Source organism: Parasteatoda tepidariorum, chromosome 5, assembly GCF_043381705.1.
Source record: "Parasteatoda tepidariorum isolate YZ-2023 chromosome 5, CAS_Ptep_4.0, whole genome shotgun sequence".
Taxonomy (NCBI): Eukaryota; Metazoa; Arthropoda; class Arachnida; order Araneae; family Theridiidae; genus Parasteatoda; species Parasteatoda tepidariorum.
In genome coordinates this window covers 80,446,687-80,467,807 of record NC_092208.1, presented here as the reverse complement: position 1 = coordinate 80,467,807, position 21,121 = coordinate 80,446,687, and the positions used below count along the sequence as shown (strand labels likewise).

At 27.1% G+C, this 21,121-nt stretch overlaps 1 protein-coding gene across 5 annotated transcripts in view; it reads left to right on the top strand.

Moving 5' to 3' along the window:
* Positions 1–44: 44 nt before the first annotated feature.
* LOC107446061 (putative leucine-rich repeat-containing protein DDB_G0290503) overlaps positions 45–21,121 on the top strand; it is a 42,869-nt gene continuing 21,792 nt past the window's right edge. For 3 of the 5 annotated variants that reach the window (XM_071180678.1, XM_071180680.1, XM_043053941.2), the window contains exons 1-7: positions 45–204; positions 3,481–3,961; positions 5,834–5,981; positions 9,065–9,641; positions 16,166–16,315; positions 16,401–16,547; positions 19,671–19,817. In XM_071180678.1, the coding sequence (XP_071036779.1) occupies positions 3,499–3,961; positions 5,834–5,981; positions 9,065–9,641; positions 16,166–16,315; positions 16,401–16,547; positions 19,671–19,817 (1,632 nt within the window). In that variant the 5' untranslated portion in view covers positions 45–204; positions 3,481–3,498. The remainder of the gene's footprint in view (positions 205–3,480; positions 3,962–5,833; positions 5,982–9,064; positions 9,642–16,165; positions 16,316–16,400; positions 16,548–19,670; positions 19,818–21,121) is intronic. The other 2 variants (XM_071180679.1, XM_043053942.2) reach the window with 1 other exon arrangement.

Genomic DNA, 21,121 nt, shown 5'->3' with positions numbered 1-21,121 from the left:
AAACCAGGTGGTTTTTTATTTTTATTTTTTTAAATCAATTCTATCAATCGAGTATAAACGCATTCATATTAAACTATCAATATAATCAATATAAACAAGTTTTTCAAGCCTCTTACAAGTTTTAAGTTCAGGGCGTTCATTAATGTTTGCTTAATAATTAAAATGTTTTATTGAATCTTATGTGATTAAAGTGTTGAAGGGCAGGTATGTTTAATATAGTCAGTTTATTATTTAGTACAATAATGTCTAAACTTTTCCAATAACAGTGAACCGATTAGTTCATGTATCTACTATTAAATGGACTAATTATAGTTTATTTAACAGTCAGTTCTTTACCATCCAACTAGTTCAGTTTTAATTACAGTCATATTTCCATGTTAAAAAAACTTTATTAAGCAGTATTTGTCTTGATAAGTTTAGGCGCTTGATAATTGTAGGAAACTGAATGATGAATTAATTTTATATTTAAGAGGACGCTATATCACGGGAGAAACCCTTGACGGCAAATTCTCTTTCACCCTTCAATTTATTTAAAAAAATAGAAAAAGTGAGTTCAGGTTAACCCACTGTTAGCCATTTAAATTTTATAAGTTGAAAAGAAAAATCGAAATAATTATGAGAGGATAACTTAAGAGTTGCGCTGTGAGGAAGTTCTCCTCTAAAAAGAGTATAAGTAATTTTGTAGTGCATAATATTTATTTTCTATAAATATCAATTTTTAAAACTAAATTTATTTTTATTGATTATATTAAATGGTTAGTTTCTGTGCTTAAAGTAAAAATAGTTTTGTTATATGTAGTGTTTCTATTTTTATTATTTTCATAGGTACAGTGCACAAAGCAGAAAATGGACCGCCTTGAATGGTTTTTGATCTAAGGATCGGATCTTCTCATTCTTAATGGTTCTAGAGGGTGACCTCAAATATGTTAATTAATTAGTGCAGCCAATATTTTAAATAATGAAATGAGATACAAAAACGTACTTTCTCTGAATAAACATAGCTTTTTTACAGCAGATTTGGGTTTTTGACTCCTAAAGCATAGGGAGTGGCCACAAACTTGGAAAAATGGAAATATGATCCCCATAGTTGGGTGAGGAGAGCTGTCCAAAGTTTGGACTTCTTAATGTTAATTTTTACTTTTTGCGTATTTCTATCTCGCGAATGTTTATACAGTTTATCCAAAAATATTTCTATGCAAAAATAAAATATTTGTTATTTTATTTAATAGTTATCGAACAATTTTGAATTGTAAAGTATAACATTTTTTTACATGTTATGTATATTTTACATAGCAAAATATAAAATTTGAGTGAAATCGGTTGTATTGTTCCTGAGAAATAGAATTTTAAAGAAGTCTTATATTTAAAATTCGATTTCTCAGAAACTATTTAACTGATTTTGCTTAAATTTTATATTTTGCCATGTAAAATTCGACAATTTTTCGACCATTATTAAATAAAATAATAATAAATATGTATTAAAATTTATTTTTTGCATAGTTTTATCTTTGGATAAATGATTTTTTTTAGTGCAAAAACTTTTCAATTCACTTAAAAAGTTCTCGAGATATGGTGAAATATGCAAAAAGTAAAATTAACATTAAAGGATCCAAGCTTTAGACCACTCTCTTGACCAAACTATGGGGACCATATTCCCCAAATTACGGCTACCCCCTATATTTGGGGGGTCAGAAATCCGAATCCGTCTAAAAAAAGTACAGTGCAACCTCGAAAATCCGGACTGCTGGGGGGTTTGGAAGGTTCGGATTTCCGGATTTTAGATACCTTACTTGAATTGATAGAATTATCGAAGTTTTGAATTCGCCAAGCCGATTTCGCGATTAATCACGCGTGTGTAGACCTCCGACGTCTATTTAAACATAAATATACTCTTTAAACAATAAATAAAAGACATTAAAAATCAAACTTTCGTCATTTTCCCACCGCAATCGATCGTTTAGATAACATAATATTAGCAATTAAAATATAGGCTTAAAACGCGAGCTGAATTTCAACTTATAACCGAAAGAGATGCTTCTAGACTAGACTGTACCAGCTGATACTAATCCTTTTTTTGTTGGGGGATGAAAGAACTTGTCCCCACCTCCTAAGCTTCAAGGTTAAGAAAGAACCAGTTTTCTTTCATCACAAGGGGGGAAAACAAGGAGATGAAAGAATTCCTTCTTCTGAGGGGATTCCCCTTCTGGAGGAGGGGAATTCTCTTTTATATTCTTTGTTATCTATACAGAACTGATAAGAATGACTGGAATTTCCTTATCAGCTATGAGCTTTCATTCACACCCCACCTCTACCTCTTCATCTACTGCTTCATTGTTGGAGAAGAGTTGTGGTGATTTTGCATTAAAATTTTTATTTTAAGCGATTTTTTAAAAAAAAATTTCTGAGGAACTAGACGTATGAGTCTGGATTTTAGAGATTTCCGGATTTCAGAAGTCCGGATTTTCGAGGTCGTACTGTATATTTATAAAGTGTGTTTTTGATTCTGATTTTGTAACTTAAAATATCGTCTGCATTGATTAATTAGCATATTTGAGGTTACCCCTTCAAACCATTAGAATTTGAAGATTTGATCATTAAATCAAAAGTTGGTACAAACCATTATATTATGGAATTATTTGGTACTATTTTTGAAATCCAAATTGTTATGTTCTAACTTACCATTAATAAGCGTAAAAGGATTAGTAATGTTCTATTTAAAAATAAATGAATACTATCCAATTTTTATATATTTTGTTCACCTAATTTCTTAGTGGAATGACTATATTCTGCAAAAATAATATTTCTTTATTTAATTTTTTTTTAATAAATCACAAGTGAAATAATGAAGATTAATAAAAACTTTCTTCATTTCCCTGAAATATTGGTAAGGACTTTTAGAGATTTTCAATTATTGGTAAAGATTTCTAATTATACCCTCCCTCATATGCATTATGTATATAAACATATGAATGCTGTTCAGCGGAAAAAAATTTCCATTGTCTTAATTTTATAGCATTATTCATTGTATATTAATGAATAGTAGTGATTGAATGAATAGTAGTGATTATAAAGATATTTATTAAATATTTACTGACTGAGAGACTTAAATTTCAGATATACTAAGAAAGCCAAGCATAAAGTAAAACAAGGTACTGATACAGTCAAGTAGTTTTATATATCATCAAAAAGCAGTTAAATTTAAAAGAAGTATGTGCTGTTATCTATAATAATCAATATAGAGTTTGAAGAAATTTTAAAAAAAGAGGTTTTTTGAACAAATTTTGTTGAAATTAGATGGCTAAAAAAGTGTTGAAATTAGTTAAAAGAGTTAATAAATTGCTAGCAGAAAATCTTATCTAAGTCTTTCCATCTTATTTAAGTTTGTCCTCCCTGCATGCTAACTATCTTTATATTACCTATACAAAAGAAACCTTATGGTTTTAAATTAATTTTCTCAATTTTTTTTCTTTTATCTTTAAGCAGGTAATTTGTTTTAGTATGCTGAGCCCAGAGAACACATCTGTTTCAGAACCATTGTACGTTTATTACCTGGTAGAAGATGATTTGGATACTGCAGTAGATGATCAACCAATCGATTTCAGTAAAAGGTATTCTGATTTAAACTCTGGATGTAAAACAGTTGGGAAAAAAAGGCATCGTTCTACAACTGCATCCGTTAGTTCAGAACCCATTGGTTCCAAACAACCTTGTGAAGACGATGTGAGAGTTTATTGCATTGAAGGAACTCCTTTGTTAATATCATCGTCCTCGTCTATGTGCGATATTAGAGACTGTTCTTCTTTCGAAGGTGGTTTACGAAGAAAATCCTTAGATTTGAAGGATAGATTCAGTCTTTCAGAAAACTCCAAAACTTCTCCAGATAGTTCAAAAGAACAAGATATGGTAAAAGAGAATGAGGAATCTGTTGTTGAAGAGAATAAAAATAATGAAGTTGACATAGGTATGCTAAATAAAACTAATTTCAAATTGTATGAAATTTTTTTTTATTAATGGATAGTTTGTTATTTTAAGTTTAAAATGAATGTGAGCCTTATTTTACGCTGTAAACAATTATGCAATTGACTTTTACAAGTTATGTATCTTTAGGCACACATTAAAATTAGTCAATTTATTTAATGTTTTGCTATTACAATATTTTGATTTAAATTTCTTATGTGAAAATTTGTGTAGATTTAAATGCTAAGGATTTATGATAGAAGGAAATTTGTCTATTTTCTTTTTTTTTTTTTTTACTCTTTTGTATAATATNAAAAAAAAAAAAAAAAAAAAAAAAAAAAAAAAAAAAAAAAAAAAAAAAACGGTGGTGGTCTACATTTTTTGGCTACTTTTCACTTTCGACCAGTTAACCAAAAAGTATCTGATTTATCATCAGTATCAGTTTGTTTGAATTTATGGTGTTATCTGGGATGAAAAAAGTGGATCGCTGGTTGCTTTGGAATTTAATTTCAAATATGCCTGCAGTAGTGCTTCAGCAACAAGAAACGATTCAACACACTAAATCTTTACTTTTTAATTAACTTTGAAAGACTGAAAAACAATTTCATTGCACGAAAAAATACAGAAATATCTAAATTTTGTAGTAAATAAAAGAGTTTACAATTAATTAAAAACTGCATAATTGGCAAAAAAAAAAAAAAAAAAAAAACCCTTGCGTTAAACTCCTGAATACAGTAGTAAATAAGCCATTAATTTTCTGCCTTGTGCAAAATGTTTCTCTCAATTGATCATATTAGATTTTGTAGAAATTTAATTTTTTTAGCAATATTATAAAAGATTCAGAAGTAAAAAAAAAATAGTCTTTGTTAAAAATTCAACAGCTTATTAATCAGACTATTATTAAATGTGAATTTATGTCTTTGAAAGACATTTGATTAAAGAGGAAAAAAAAACTTAATTAAAATTAGTTGATTTTAACATTTCCATTGTAAGCTATCCAAAACATATTGAAGTGTAGTTTGATATGAAAATGCTAAACTGTTAAGAAAATAGCAAAAACTATAACACACAAAAAATTAAAAAAAATTAATTTATTCTACATCTTTCAAAAAGGAAAAATAAATAATATAATTATATACTTTATAATTTATTAATGTAATCTTAAAAATACTATGAATTATGAGATAACAACTAAGCTTATAATCAGGGTTAAAAATCACTTGTTTTAAAATAATATAAAAATTACAGATGTTTTAAAATCACACTGTGCAACAAAAAATGTAAACCTACTGTTCTAAAAAAGTTGAAAAAGTACAACTAGTTGCAAACATGCATATTAAATTCTAAATTTGGTAATATTCTGCCTGCCTTTTTTTTTATTGTGTTTCTTAAATAATCATTGTTTATCAACCACCTGTCTGTAAATTAATATTTGTATTAAAATTAAGATAAATTTTATTTATATTTAAGTAGGTTTAGGTTTAAAATACTTTTCATTGTAAAGAATATGTGAATGAACAAAAACAGTCTGGCTAAATTACTAATCTTACCAGTCGGCAATAAGAGACTGAAATATTTTACAAATCCTTTGAGTAAATCAAGTTGAGAAATATGCTGTAGATGATCTTCAAGTAAAATGTAAACAAAAAAAACAAAGAGCCGATTAAAAATATTTAAAAAGATTGATAATTATTTTTGTTCCAAAAGTGATTTTTTTCTTTATAATTTATACATTATAAAATTTTTTATTGCCGTATATAAAACAATGATACATTTTTTTTAGTGTACCAGTTACAAAATAATTAAAATCTTGTTTTTAATGAATGAGATACAATCAGAAGTAATAATCAGATACATTGCTTGTTTTTAATTTTAGAGGATACTTTACAATCGTTTGCAGCCGAAGAAGTATCATCTGAGTTACCTTCACCCCTAATGTTTTCTAGATCTAGTTCAGTTGGTTCATTAAATAGTTCCGAACAACATTCTATTATAGATGACAGAAGTTCAGTTAGCATCTTCAGGTATGTGCACACAACCTTTATTCACATTTAATGAAATTTAATTTTTTTTGTTCTTTTCTAATTCTGTTTTACCATGAAATATAGTTTCATGTATTTCACAAAGTACAGTTTAATACATTTCATGAAATATAATTTAATATATTTATTATATAAATAATATATTTATTATATAAATAATATATTAATAATGTTATTTTTATGTGTATTTTAAATTAATTTAATTTTAATTATTATTTTTTAAGAAATTATTTATTAGAATAATTGCCTTAATCCTTTAAGGTAAAAATTAATTTGCTGCCAAACCTTATTTAAAGGCAATAGGTGCCTGAAATATATTTTATATGTAATTAATTTTTCATTAATGTGTTTTTATTGCTTGCTTATCAAACAGTATTCACTCTATCATTTGACAGTATTATTAAATGATGAGATTGTATACCAATCGTGGAATTTTCAATTATAGTGTTTTGGGTGTCTTTAATTATTGCCTTGATAATTTGGAGAAGGAATTTAAAAAGTATTTTTAGTGAACAGAAAAAAAAAATATTGTAGGTTTTTTTTTCTCTCTTAAAATCTACAAGTTAGTTTCTCATTTATTTAAATTATTCTACATTCATCTATATAAATTATCATCAATTTTGAATATTTATTCAGTAATATAGAGAGCAGCTATGTTTTTCCTATATTTGATTATTATTTTTTTTCAAGCATCAACCTGTTAGCATTTTTATTTTTTTATATAATAATTAAATTTTAAATTTTAAATGTACTCTTAAATTTTAAATGTACTGAATTTTTATCCTTTTTTTTTTAAATACAACTTATGCGCATTATTGCTGATTTCAGCATTACTGTAAACCTTTTCAGTAGTTTTTTTAAAAACTTTTAGCAAGTTGATGCTTATTGCAAAAACTTATTTCCCACAATGTAATTCAATTTGTTCTATATTATAATGTGTGTAAGGTTAAATACCCTTGAAAATTTGTATGGAAAAATTTCCTTCAATGTGCTACCTAATTTGATACAAGGAAAACCAGGAAAAACTAATTTTCTATGAAGAAAAGTAGCAAGGTCCGTAATCCATTCTGCTTGTTTAATCTATTTCATTATTTTACACATAACTGAATAATTGCCTGGAAAAAAAGAACACTAATACAATCAGCTTTGTAATAGCAAATTTTAATGAAAAAAAATGCTCAAAACTCTAACTTTTTATGTTTTCTTCTTTTTTTTTTTTTTTTTTAAAAAAATTACTTGTAAATGTGTAGTAGAAACTTTTATTTCTAACTTCATTTGGTTTAAACTTCCTAAATAAGGCTAAATTTTGATTCCTAAGATATTTTAAAGGTAAGAAAAAAAAAAGTTTTTAATAAATGCAAACCACATACAGATGTCCAAAAAATTGGATTAGGTATTTCTGCATTTTAGAATAAAGAGAAACTGCACATATAAAGCACAAATAAAAGTACAGAAATGGTATAGTTTTGGTTTTGTGAACAAGAACCTTAATAAGTGTCTAAACACAAAATCATTTTGTTGTTTGATGGTACTAGATTATTATTTATAGAACTGAAATTACCATATGTCCATTTCTGTACTTTTTATTTGTGCTTAATTCGGATTGTTTTTGTCTTATTTTCGTATGTATTCATGAGTATTTAATGGTAGGCAACTCCTAAGATTACTAGAGGCCTCAATGAAGACAAGCAGGACTAAATGAAGGGGTATATATTTAAAAACAAGGGACTTACATAATAGTTCTTTTAAATTTACATAATTATTTGAGATGGAAAAAAAGGATTGAAGGTGTGGAACCTTGACAGATTGTTTTCGGTATTTCATGTTAAAACTTTATGCAGCAATGCATCAGCATCAAGAAAGAAATGATACTGCGCACTGAACTTTAACTTTTTAACTAACTTTAAAAGAATAAAAAGAAATGTATCTAAAAATATCACAAAAATAACAACTTTTTAAAGAAAGAAAGAAATTTTTTTCGATTAATAAAGTACTCCAAAATGGACAAAAAATTAGGATTTTATTATTAACAGGGTTGTGGCTGCAATATTCCCCCACATTCCATTTACTATATTCATGAATGCAATGTTTATCAGTTCAATGTTATTCAGAATGCAAAGTTTAATTGTAGCACTCTGATCAAATTGCAATGATTCAAAAATCAAATGTCAATAATTTAAACAAACATTCCTTATTAATGTATAAAATATGATTTTTTACGTAATGTAATATGTTTTTATTTTTAAAAAAATAATAAATTCGAGTAATTAAAGGAAAGACATTGGAACAAATTTCCATTTGGTTTCAAAAATTTCGAATATGTTAAGACTTTTTTCTCAAAATTCTTACTTCTATAAGTAGTTTGTGTACATAATATCAATTTCCCAATAATATTTCAGTATTTCTGATATTTTTTAACTGATATAAGTCTAGCATATATTTGAAGGAATTTAACGCATTCATATTTTCAGTAGTTGATAAGGGCTCTTCAAATATTCCGTAAGCACCTAAGGAGGGGGAGGGGACGTTTGTGATTTGCTTACTTTTGTTACCAAAAGGGAAGGAGCTTGTAAAAAATTTATATAAAACTATAAAATCCCATTTTTTTTTAAAAAGTAAAATAAAAAATTTAACAAAAAAATTTTCCTATGGAAAAGTTTCAAATTTGGAATGAAAGTTGAAGTTCGTGAAAGAAAATTTTGGAAAAAAATTTCTTTGAAGAATTTTAGAGATCAAGAATTTTGAACATGAAAGAAAAATAGAAAAGACTGGTAAATAATAAGAATTATAAAATGAATTAAGACGTTAATTTTGTTTTATGCAAAGTTGCATTTCTTATTTGAATTTAATCTAAAAATAAGATTACTTCAGTAAAAGTGAAAGTTAAAGTAAAAACTGGGGGAAAGGGCTGTTGTAATGTATGTAAATGAGGGAAGGGGTTTGTGTTTTGCTTATCTTTGCTGATAAGGGAGAAGGGGGAGTCCTGAATTGCCAAAAATATGCTTGCATAATATTTAAACAGCCCCCTAATAAATAGATTTTTAAAATTATTTTACATTTTTCAGCAATCTGCCAAGTGGTATTATATCGCCTAGCGAGCTACCTGATTCTCCTGGGGAAGCTATGTCACCATTTATCCATAAAAATAGGCAGCAAGTATTTAAATTTCCTCCACCTGAAGATGATAAGCAGTCAGTTGATCATGTACCAAATTTGGATAAAGTGTGCAATGATGCATACAGTGATGCACCTGAAGATGTTCTTAAAGTGTATGATATTGAAGGAGACTGCTCATCTATGTCTAGTTTCAGTGAGCTCAGCATTCATACGTCTAGTCATATGTCTTTGACCTATAGCAATGATTGTGTAAATATTAAACAAAAAACCTCTATCAAGATGGATTGCGTCACCAACGGAGAGCCAGTGCAGAATTCTAATTTTGATGGTTCTGTTGACATAGGAGATTCTTCACAAACTGTACCTTTGCCCCTTGAGAAGCCAGTTCATTACAACCAATCAGGAGAATCGTCTTATTCCACTATGGGAGAAAAAAATTACCTCCAAAGTGAATGTGAGTCCCCAGATAAAATTGTAAATAGTCCAATGATTGAAGATATGAAAGATTCTTTAAATAATGAAGAAGTAAGTAGATCAATCAAGCGGTATGTTTAAAATATGTAGCATTTTCTTCCTTAACCCCTAACTTGTGCGCTCGAGTTAATTTGAGCGCTCTAAACAGATCAAATTGTGCACACTCGAGATAATTCGAGCGGTGTTGTATTTTATGCTGCTGTAATTTTTCACACTTGAATATAATTGAGAATTGAAAATAATAATGTGAAAGCTAAGGAAAAAAATTGTTTTATTGATATGTATCATTTACATAGGATTGTAAGCTATAACACTCATTTAGTGAAGAATAAAATATAGCCTTTTTCCATGGAACAAAAGCGCAGTATATCAAAATTGACCACTAAAAGAAAAGTTGAACCAGGAGTTGAATAAATTTTTTTACATAAAAAGATGTATTTTTATTGGCTGGTTTTTTCCCCAAAAAATCTGTGCGTCAAGGGGTTAACTTTGTAAATCGTATCTGCTTTCATGTCAGGACTTTTTTCTATACAAAGATACCATTAGAAATGTTTTTCGATTGCTATAGACTAGCAGTTCCGAACTTTGATTGTGCTGACCACAAATTTTGTAAAAAAGGGAAAAAAATGAGGCCTGCTAATTAATAAATGTATAATTATAAAATATTAAGACTAATAGATGTCTATAGAGTTGTGGTGGCTCAGGGGATAGAGCCACCACAACTCTATGACCAGGTTCGAATACCAACATGGGTTGGTTAATGTATATATATTTCCCATTGGCAAATTTCAGTGGAAAAATACGTTGTAGAAAATTATGCCCGTGAATAAATAAGTTTCAACCCATGCGGATTAAATGGAAGAAACTCTTTTTTTTTTTAAGAAAAAGAAATATCTAATATTAAATATAAATTATAAATAATTTATGACTATGATTAAGTTTAAGTAATAATATTAATTTCCAAATTATTTAATAAATTATTTTTAAATCAATTGAAACAAATTTAATCAATTTATTAAGATTAAAAAAAAAAAAAACTGAAGTTCCTTTTAAATTTTAACACATAGTAGTACTTTATTTTATAATTATATAAAGAACTTTAAAAATATATCAATCAAATCACATATTGTATTATACTACAAATCACTTAGATTAACAGGTAGCATGTTAATTTTCACATCAAAATGCTGTAAAGGATGAATACTTAGCAACATACAAAACAATACTTAAATTTTTTTTCTCGATAACATGCTAACAGTATTTCTCAATAGATATTTTTAATACAGATTTAATTTTTACATAACTAATTAAGTAGTTAATTATAATTTATGAAATGAACCTAGCAATTTTTAAATGTTATTTTTTCTTCTTCTCAAATTACTGAATTTGCATTTTCAAATCAATAATTAATTTTAAGCAATTTTAAAATATTTGATAAATTAGATAACTTGAAAGCTATTTTACTATTTGAGCTGAAAATACGAAAAGATTTATTTAAAAAAATGACACATTTTCACGTATTGCAAAGTTTTTTTTTTTTTTACACTTTGATAGTTGTAAAGTATTCTGTGTTTTGGGTCGCTAATATTATAATTTTAGGTTAAAAATCTGTTCTTGTTATTTTATTGTTAAATGATATTGTTCTTTTTTTTTTTTTTAGAAAAATTAAATTGAAAACAAAATTATTATCTAAAATTTCTAAAAAAATGCATTGGTAATCAAAAAGATTTAATTATGAATTATTTTAAATGAGTGGAATTATTTTAAATGAGTATTTTATCAACTGAGAACAATTTTAACATAGTAAAATTTTTTAAATTAATATTTTTAATCAATACATTAATATTTTAAATACACATAATTAATGGTGCCGGCAGGTGGGTGCAAGCGGGTGCACTTGCACCCCCCTGCCTTTCTTTTTAAACAATGAAAGAGATACAGAAAAACAGTTTAGTCATAATAATTTTTTTTTATTAAAAATATTTTTATTCAAAAACAAATAATTAAGTAATTATTGATACATAACAATTAAGAAATTGTTTAATCGAATAAGAATTGTAATCGTCTTGTTTGCTGTCGAAATCTGTTTATACTTTTTCAATGAATTCTGAGTCATCTTTGATTCTTTTCTTATGCACACTAAGCATGCACAAACTATTTTATCTCTTGTGAGACATTGTAGACCGATTCCATGTTTTGATGTGCCGCATTGCGTTCAATAGTGCATGTCGTAGCTGGAAGAGTTAGGCCAATTTTGATTGCCTCTGCTACATCTGGATAAAGCAGTATGTCCTCAATAACTGAATCGATGTATTCGAGGAATTCATAAGAATTTTCTCTATTCCTCCACATTTCGTACCATGTTGTAGCCTCAGTGATGAAATTCGGTGAGAGAAGATCTTTATACATAGTATATATATGTTCTAAAACTTCAAGATATGACGCTTTGTCCAGTTTATTCATCGCATTCGGGTGAAGTTGTAAGAGTGAAAATGCTTTTCTTTGTGTAGAAGAAAAGCGGTCTTTCAACGAAGATATAATGGAGTCCAAATAAGGAATAAAAAATCACCTGAAAAATTCTTCTGCTTTTTCAGAAGGCTCATTCAATCTCTAAACTTGTCTAGATGCCACTCAATGTCGATTAATTTCAATGCTTAATTCTTTGCAAATGTATTCTGCTTTGGTGAAAATTGCAGTACACTCTTCAGAAGCATTGTTTCGATGAATTTGTAGCACATCTATCAATTAAACTACATAATCAGTTGCAAACTAAGGTAGACAATGTTAAAGAGCACAAAAAAAAAACATAATCAGTTACTTCTTTTAGATCTGTTCTTACTTTTTGTAACTGATTGCACACAGGTTCAAGTTTGGCAGAATAAGTAGCAATAACAAAAGGTGATACAATGTATGTTGGCATTGCAGCAACTGTTAAAGGTATATTAGCTTTCACTTTGGTGTTTTTGTTTGCCACTTTTTTGGTAAGGCCCTCTAAAGCTTTTATAATTGTAACGAACTTTTTAGAAAATCGTCTGGTACTCTTGTACTGACCAGCGTGTTTCACAGAGTAAAGGGATGTTAGGAATTTCTTTTCGTTTCAGGGTACTTTCTCTGAAAGTACTTTCTCGAGGCTAATAACTTCCTTCGTTGTTCCTATAGTATTCTGTACTTCCTTGACATAGTTTAGGCCGTTGATCACGAGATTCAATACATGATTGGCACAATAAAAAAACACAGCTTTAGGATCAATTTTTGAACGCCAACTTCTTGGCCAGCCAAAAAATTAAATGAAGAAAAAACTTAAATGAAGTATTGAACAAACATTCATTTAGCATTAAAAAATACTACTCTCGAAAATTTATTATTGTAAATACTGATTGAAGACTTAAAAAAAATTCTATTAAAAATTGAATATATAAATCTGTAAAAAAAAAGGAAGAATTAAACTTACTTTTTTCTATAAAAAATATCAGAATGCAGTCAATTTGTAAAATCTATTCATAAGTCGAACACACGAAAGTGATTTTTTTTATCTAAGCTGTCAAAAAAAGATTTTTTTCTTGGGCAGATATCTAAGCTATATTTTTTAAATTTCATTTAATAAAATGTAAATAATGTTATATTTTCTATTAGTTTTTTAGTTTAACAAAGGTGTATAACACACTGACTTCTCACAACTGTAAAACTTCATCAACACAATAAATACCAATGTTAAGCGTGCACAAACACACTAGTATACGAAAGTACTGTTTGTAGTTATTTGTGTTTCAAAGTCAGTAGCTATGCTAGTGCCATCAATACAGTTTCTCGAGGCAAAATTTGCTAGTACAAGAAATTCGTACTTTTCTTAAAAAAATATCTTGTTAACAATGAAGAAATGCCTCTTGAAAAAAATTAACAGATGAAAGTATATGCAATAACAAAACGAAATGTAATAACAGAATATTTTTAATTTTTTGGGGGTGGGGCTAGTTTGTTAGAGGGTTGCACCCCCTTTTATATTATTCTGCCGGCGCCCTTGCACATAATATATCAATTTATAAGTGTGTATTGCTTATGAAATTAGGGATAACATAAATTGAAATTTAAAATAAATTGATCTAATAGACTACTAGATTTTAATATTCTGTATAAAATTATAATAAGAAAGCTATGGTAGATCCAAGTATCTAAGTCTACTCCCTATTTTTGATTATGAGATAAAAATTTTTTGATATGTCTGGTGTATAGGTCGACTACTGAAAAAAACTAAATTTGAAAATTTCTAAAGATAATAAACAAAAATTTAAGTCTACACAATTGTCTCTAGTTAAAAATATTTTACGTCAAAAATGCTTACAAAAAGCAGAAAATTTTCATGATGTGTCAAATGATACTAAACATGCTTCAAAGTGTAGATTCAAATGTAATTATAAAATCTTTTGAAAAGTGTGGAATTTCAAATTTTTTGGATGGGGTGAAGAGGTTTTTGTGTGGGACGCAGCAGATTAGGATGATTTTGAATCCATTGCACAGTCGAATTTGTGTGACGACACTATTAACATTATTGAATCCGATAAAGATAATGTTCTGGAATTCTTAAATTTGTAGCTTTATAGTATGTTTTGATTGTATTTTGTTTTTTGAAATACTTTTAAATAAATTTTCCTAACTTATCTTACTCTTAATTTTTTTCTGCACATAGTTGAAAAAGCATTGTTTATTAAAAAAAATGATGAGAGAAAATGCAAAATGAATTGTATAAAATGTATTAAAAATAGTTTTTGAAATAAGTAAATTCATAAAGAGTTATTCATATCTCTCTTATTGTTTATAATGCATCAATATTTTACAATCAATGAATGTTCAACTTTAATCTCGCTCTATATGTCGACCCCTTGATTTTTGTAAATTTTTACAGGTTTGAAATGTTGGCTTATATGATGTATACAGTAATTTTTGAAAAGAGAAACATTTTTCTTTCTAGCACTACATTGAATTTTATTTTTTTCAAATTTGAACTATTCATTTATAAGTTAAATTTAAAAAATTTGCATTAATCAATTTAAGTTTCTTATATTTTATCTACAGGGTATCTGCGCACCTGAAAAGTCATGAGAAATCATGAAAAGTCATGAATTTCGGTATTGAACAAAATTTGTCATGAAATGTCATAATTTAAACTATTTTTTAAAAAAAATCATGGAAAGTCATGGATTTAGGTTGATGAAAACTCTAATTTTTAAAATGCAATTTACCAATTTCATGGTCATATCAATATCAATTACCCCATCTAATTTCATGGTGTTCCGAATGTCTGAATTTGTAACAAAATACCCACTCAAAGTCATATGTTATTAAAATATAAAGTACTTTTAGCAGGTTCTTTAAAAATTATGATGTTCTTTCAAAAAATGAAGGAAAAAACATATTTTCTAGAGCGAATTATCTTTGAAAACTTCTGTGATTTCAGAAATTTTTTATTATTTTTTTATTTTATCAATTTAAAATTCTAGCTGAAGCAAGCCAGTCATTTGCAAATTTTCTTAATTCTGAAATGAGAACAGAGAAATCAGGAGTATTTCTTTTCTTTCTGATGAACAAGAAAAGTATCTTTAAAATATAATTCTGCAGAAAAAAAGAAAAAAAAATTATTTGCTTTTGTATTTTTTCTGCTATTTTACTGCTTCAACTCTTTCCTTACTCAGTTTTTAAAATTTAAAATCTATTAATAATTAGATGCAGAGTATAACAGTTTTGGTTTTACCTATCATTTCAATTAATGTTATTATAATGCTTTTTCTAAATTTATTGTTGTGTTTTTGTCTGAGAAAATAGTAACTTCATTAAGGCATGAAAAATTATAGGAATTAGTCATGGGAAAAGTCATGAATTTAAAAATCTAAAATGTAGCTGATACCTATCTAGTTTCTTACTTTTATTTTCTTTATTTTCAACTCCTTTTACCTGTGTCCTGTGCAGCGTCTGGAAGAAATCCCAACCTTGCTCTTTATCTTGAAGAAGATTGAAACAAAATAATTGCAATTAGTGTGATAATTTAACCATACTATTTTGAAGGTTAAAATGCAAAATTTTGAAATTAATGAAAATAATTGTTTAGATTATTAGCCTGCTATCTGTCTGACAATATATTTTGAATGCATAGGTAAAAAAAAACACTTCAAAACTGATAATATCATTTGTGTAGTGCTCGAGTATGTCATGTATAGGATACCTTCCCCTCTTTTGTTCAGATCTAATTGTAATACATTGTTTAGATCTTTCATAATACACCACAATCTAAGAGTAAAGCATAATTTTTACTCATATCGTGTGTACAAATTATGCCCCACTTTTGGGCACCAGTGTACTTTTCATTTCTAATTTTTGCTCAGATCTAATTGTAATACATTGTTTGGATCTTTCACAATACACCACGATCTAAAAGCCTAATTTTTACGCATATCACATGTACAAATTATGCCCAACTTTTGGGCACTGGTGTACTTCGCATTTCTAATCTTTGCTACATGTATGAAGTGTCTAATTAATTATTACTATTAATTAATAAATCTTTAAAAATAATCTTTGCTTAGGATGGTGAGTCTGATTTTAGTGTGATTGAAAGTGATGGCGAAGCTGATGCTCTTTTAGAAGAATGTATTAGAAGTGGAAAAGCCCTTAAAAGTATGTGTGATACTGAGAAATATAGTTGTGCTTTAGAAGAAAGGAATGGCCTAATTAGGGTAAAATGTTTATTCTTTGTACACATTAAAATTTACTTCAAATATTTTATAGAATTTAAAATAATGGAATAATAATTTTGAATAGGAACTCGAGTCTGATTTTAATGGGTATGAAGGTGAGGACAAAGCTGAAGATCTGAATTCTAAAAGGGATAAAGCTGTTGGAGATATTGTCAAGCTTACAAATAAAAATGAAAAAAATTTAGAAGGAAAAAATGAATGTAAAAGTGAGGTAAATAGTTTATTGTAAATTTTTGAAGTGTTTCAAATTAAAATATGCAGCATGTGAAATTAACATTATTTGATTTTTAAAAAAAAATCACACAGCTGATGATTTCATAAATAGTCCGTTCTAAATTTTAAAAAAAATTATTTAAATTTTTAATTATTAACTTTCCAAATCAAATATATATGTACATAGATATGCACAGCAATACATTTGATAGAGTTAGTGTATTAACATATAACTTTACCATTTACCAGTTTCATGAAGGAAGATTTAACTTGGTTTTGAAAAATTGGTGTGCTTTTGATGGATTAAACATTATATAAAAGATATAATCTTTTATTTCTGTGCTTCAATTTTTTTTATTACCATTGTAGAAAATCAAGCTTTATTTTTATTAATTTTCCTTACAACTGAAAGACAACGTGTCTAACTTTTTTGACCTGCTAAAAAAAGAAATATTATGATTATAAAATGCATTGAGTGCAAAAAACACAAGAAAATAAAAATATTCAATTAATATTCATATTTGGGACTGTTGGATACATTCATTTTACTTTGCATGTTTTTTATTTATTATATTAAAATGAGTAATGGAAAAATATTCTTCAATCCTATAATTTATTTCATTTGATAACAAAGGCATTCAATTCGTTAATTCATGTATCTGTCACCAGAAATATAATCTACTACTGTGAATTTATTCTTTTAGTTCATGGGAGGATGGCTGGAATTTCTTTAATCCATGAAGAATTTAAAAGGAATTAAAATTCTTAATGTGTATGCTATAACCATACATGAAAAAAACTTGAATCTTTTTATTAGGGTCGACCCAACAAAAAGTGGGGCCCGGACAAATTTCATTTTTTGGGCCCAAAATAAGTAATAAATTGCATTTCTTTCAATTTATAACTTTAATAGCATGACAGGTTGATGAAATATGGTTACGAACAGTTTTATATTTGATTAATAGTAAATATTGATTTAAACTTTTAAAAAAATGAATATATACGCGAGAAAAAAACCAGCGTAAAATCTAAAAGAACTATAGTTTAAAAGTAATGAAACTTTTAAAAAAAAGTAGAATGTTGAATTTTGATTTAAGAGTACTATTGTTTATTGGAAGATTTTTTGCTGTGAATGAAGCATAAAAATTAATTTCTTATGTGCTTTTTATGTTTTTAGATCATATTTAAAACCTATACAAAGTATTAACATGAAAAAAAAATTATTATAATCGAAGAAAAATAAATTTTTTATTATTTTTTTAATGATCAGTTGCTACTAATTACTGAAATATTATTTTGCTATGAATGTCTTATGGCAAATTCCTTGATAGCGTTTTCAATACATAGTCTTTTGACAAATTAACTGATAAAATTGATAGTGAAGTAAATTTTTCATAACTCTTAAAAGTAGATCTTTGGTATTTTTCTCTGATCTCCTACTTTTAAAGATTTCTCCACTAAGACAACAAATAGCGTCTGCATTAAATAAACTTTTAAAGCAGTAAAAACATTTTTATTGCTTTAAAAGTAAATTATTTTTCTATTTAAATTGATTATTTTCCAAAATTGTTTTGTTCCTGGTAATACTTGGCATCAAATTTTGAGTTTTTTAAAAAAATCTTCTTCAGCGACAAAGCTGAAGCTAGACTTGCCAGCCTTTGGGCAAAACCAAAGCAGATATTATTTTTTTCGGAATTTATTTTTTAAGAATGAACTATGTTTACAAAAACTTTGCATTAAAATTATTTGTAACTTTATTTTCAAATTTTGGATTATTGTTGAATGATATAAAAGTAAAAAAGTTTGAACTAATGAGCCCTGCTTCTTAATTTAATAATCTTGTAAAAATGTTTAAATTTAATAAGAGCTTATGAGCATACGTTTACCTTTATAAACAATACCTTTACAAAACCTTTATAAGAGTCGTTCATAAGTTTATTGAGAAACCTTGTTTGATTTGCACTTATTTATTTCAAAACTGTTTGCATTAAAGTGTGTCTTTATGTGTGCTGTTTGAAAATGAAACTATGAAAATAAAGTTGTCTTTCTGTTGAACCAAAGTTGTGAAACATTGTTGTTTCAGTTTTATATATTAATTTTATTTGTCTTGTTTCTGACTAGTAAATGATAAATTATGTTTCTTTCTGAATGTAGCCAAATCAGATATTTTAATTATTGTTTTGCCCGGTGGTCGGAAGTAGCATGCTATTAGTAGTGAAACTACTGTAGTTGCTAAATTTTTAGTAGTTTGTAGTGTTGTGAGTAGTGCGATACAAAAAAAAACAGAGTTTGTAGTGACTCCTGGCAACAACTTTAAGAGTTAGCTTAGTAAGGAAACACGGTTCTATCACAACTAATTTTTTTAATTTTATTGGTACAAATCTTTGCAATGGACATAATCAGAATGCACCTGTGTGACCGAGCATCAAGAAAAATTACGTATTACTAATATTTAAACTAGCCATTATGAATATGCTAATATATCACTTAGTTCACTCTTTCAAATGCAAATGTACAGTTATGAAAAACTGACGTTATTTCAATGAAAAGGAACATATTTTTCGTTTGTTATTTTCAATGTACTTCATTGCGTTGAACAAATAAAAGAGCATTTAAACACGTAGAAAATTAGAAATATTTGAATTTTTAATAGCATTTTTTGAATTGATTATTCGCTGTCAAGAAAGGAATAAAAAGTAAAGGTTAAAAGATCAAATTTGTAAAAGATGGTTTAGATTAACAAACTGGCTCACGTAAACATGAATAAATATTTCTTAATTCTTCATGTTTAAAAAAGTTTTTATTTTATTTTTTTATTCTAAATCGTTTTGAACATGGGTTTAAATGAAGTTCATCAGCAAAGTTCATCAACAAAGCTCATCTCCTAAAAGTAGTGAAGTACTGACTATATTTCAAAAGTAGTTAGTAGTCACTACATTTAAAAAATACTAGTTTTAGCTGTAACTAGCTACATTTGTGATAAAATAGTTGTAGTTAACTTGCAAAAATATTGTAGTTTTAAAGTTCGCTGGTTTTGTCTTTACAAAGGTATCAAATTCTTTTATTTACTAACTAAGGCTTTTGAGTTTCTATAACATTTAAAAATAAATTGTTTTTATAGGATTCTAAGCTGGATTTTAGTATGATTGAAAGTGATTGTAAAGCTGTGCATCTTACTGAAAAATACCTGAAAGATAGGAAGTCAATTGAAGATGTACATAATATAAAGGGTGATAAACTTTTAGAAGAACAGAAGCAGTATGAAGAGGTAAAATGTTTACTTATTCATACTTTTCTTAACTTAGCTTTGAATTCTGTAAGGAATGCTGAGTCGATCATGAATATATAGATTTAATGTGATTATCCGATGAACTTTGACATGAAATTTCACCAAAGAGAAGTTGACTTGTGTTTTTTAAATTTTTTTATTCAATATTGTTTTATGACATTTTTTATGTGTTTTTATGTGTTCTGTAATGAACATAACTTTTTATGGGTTGCAAGATTGGTATTTTGCTGGCAGATATAAAACTTTGTTGCTGCTACCTGTATAAACAACCTAACTTAGTAATTTTATTTGTTTTTAGGCATTAAGTACTCCTGGATTTTCTAGACCCAAACATTGAAATGTATTCATATTCACTTTTACAAAAAAAAAGTGTACTTTTTATTTTACTTTCTTTGTTTTGACCCTTGCTTGCACTGTTCTCCAACCATCAAAATTGTTTCTCATTTAATTTTTTTAAAAATTAAAGCTGATATTTTTCAGAAAGTATTTTTCTTTGTTTATAAAATATATAATCCTGAATTTGAGAAATATTCAAGTGTGCTTAAGAAAAAAAATACTTTATAGATCATAGATTGAGTGTCTCAATTGAGAAGAAATAAATTAGAATTAATTCTACTCAATAATAAGATGTATATCTTTTTAGGAGTTCAATAGGAAATTATTTTTATCTTTCTTAAATTATTTTTTCAGGGGTTTAAAAATTTCAATATAAATGTTAAGATGCATATCTTGCAACATTTCTGGCGCTCTAGATTTTTTTTCTTATTACTTTCTATATCAGTTCATGTAGGGTCGACATCATTCAAAGCAAAAACTGAGAAAAAACTAATGAAAAATGTACTTAAAATTGCAATAACTTAAAAACAAATTGGAATCTTAAAAAAAAAAAATTGTGCTATGTTCATAAGTAGTAAAAGGTCATTTCAACCTGTCAAATTTTAATTTTTTTAACTTTCCTGCGGCTATAGATAGGTTTGCAGAGTATTTTTAACTGTAAGTTAGACAGTCAAAAATTCTCAAACTAATTTTTGAATGCCAAATTAATTTTTTATTCCACCATACTTGTAAATTTTTTTACCCTTCTTCATTATTGCAAGTTTCTAAGTCATATTGTTTTTGTGCAGCAAAATAAATGTAATTTGTTGGTTGAACACCGAAAACAACAGTGGCGTTAGTGGCTGTTATGATTTTTTAATGTCAATAAATAGTATGTTAAGTAAAAAAAATATTTTTCTTGGAGACATGGTTCTTCTTTTAGTTCTTCAGACAATTCTCTTTTTTTT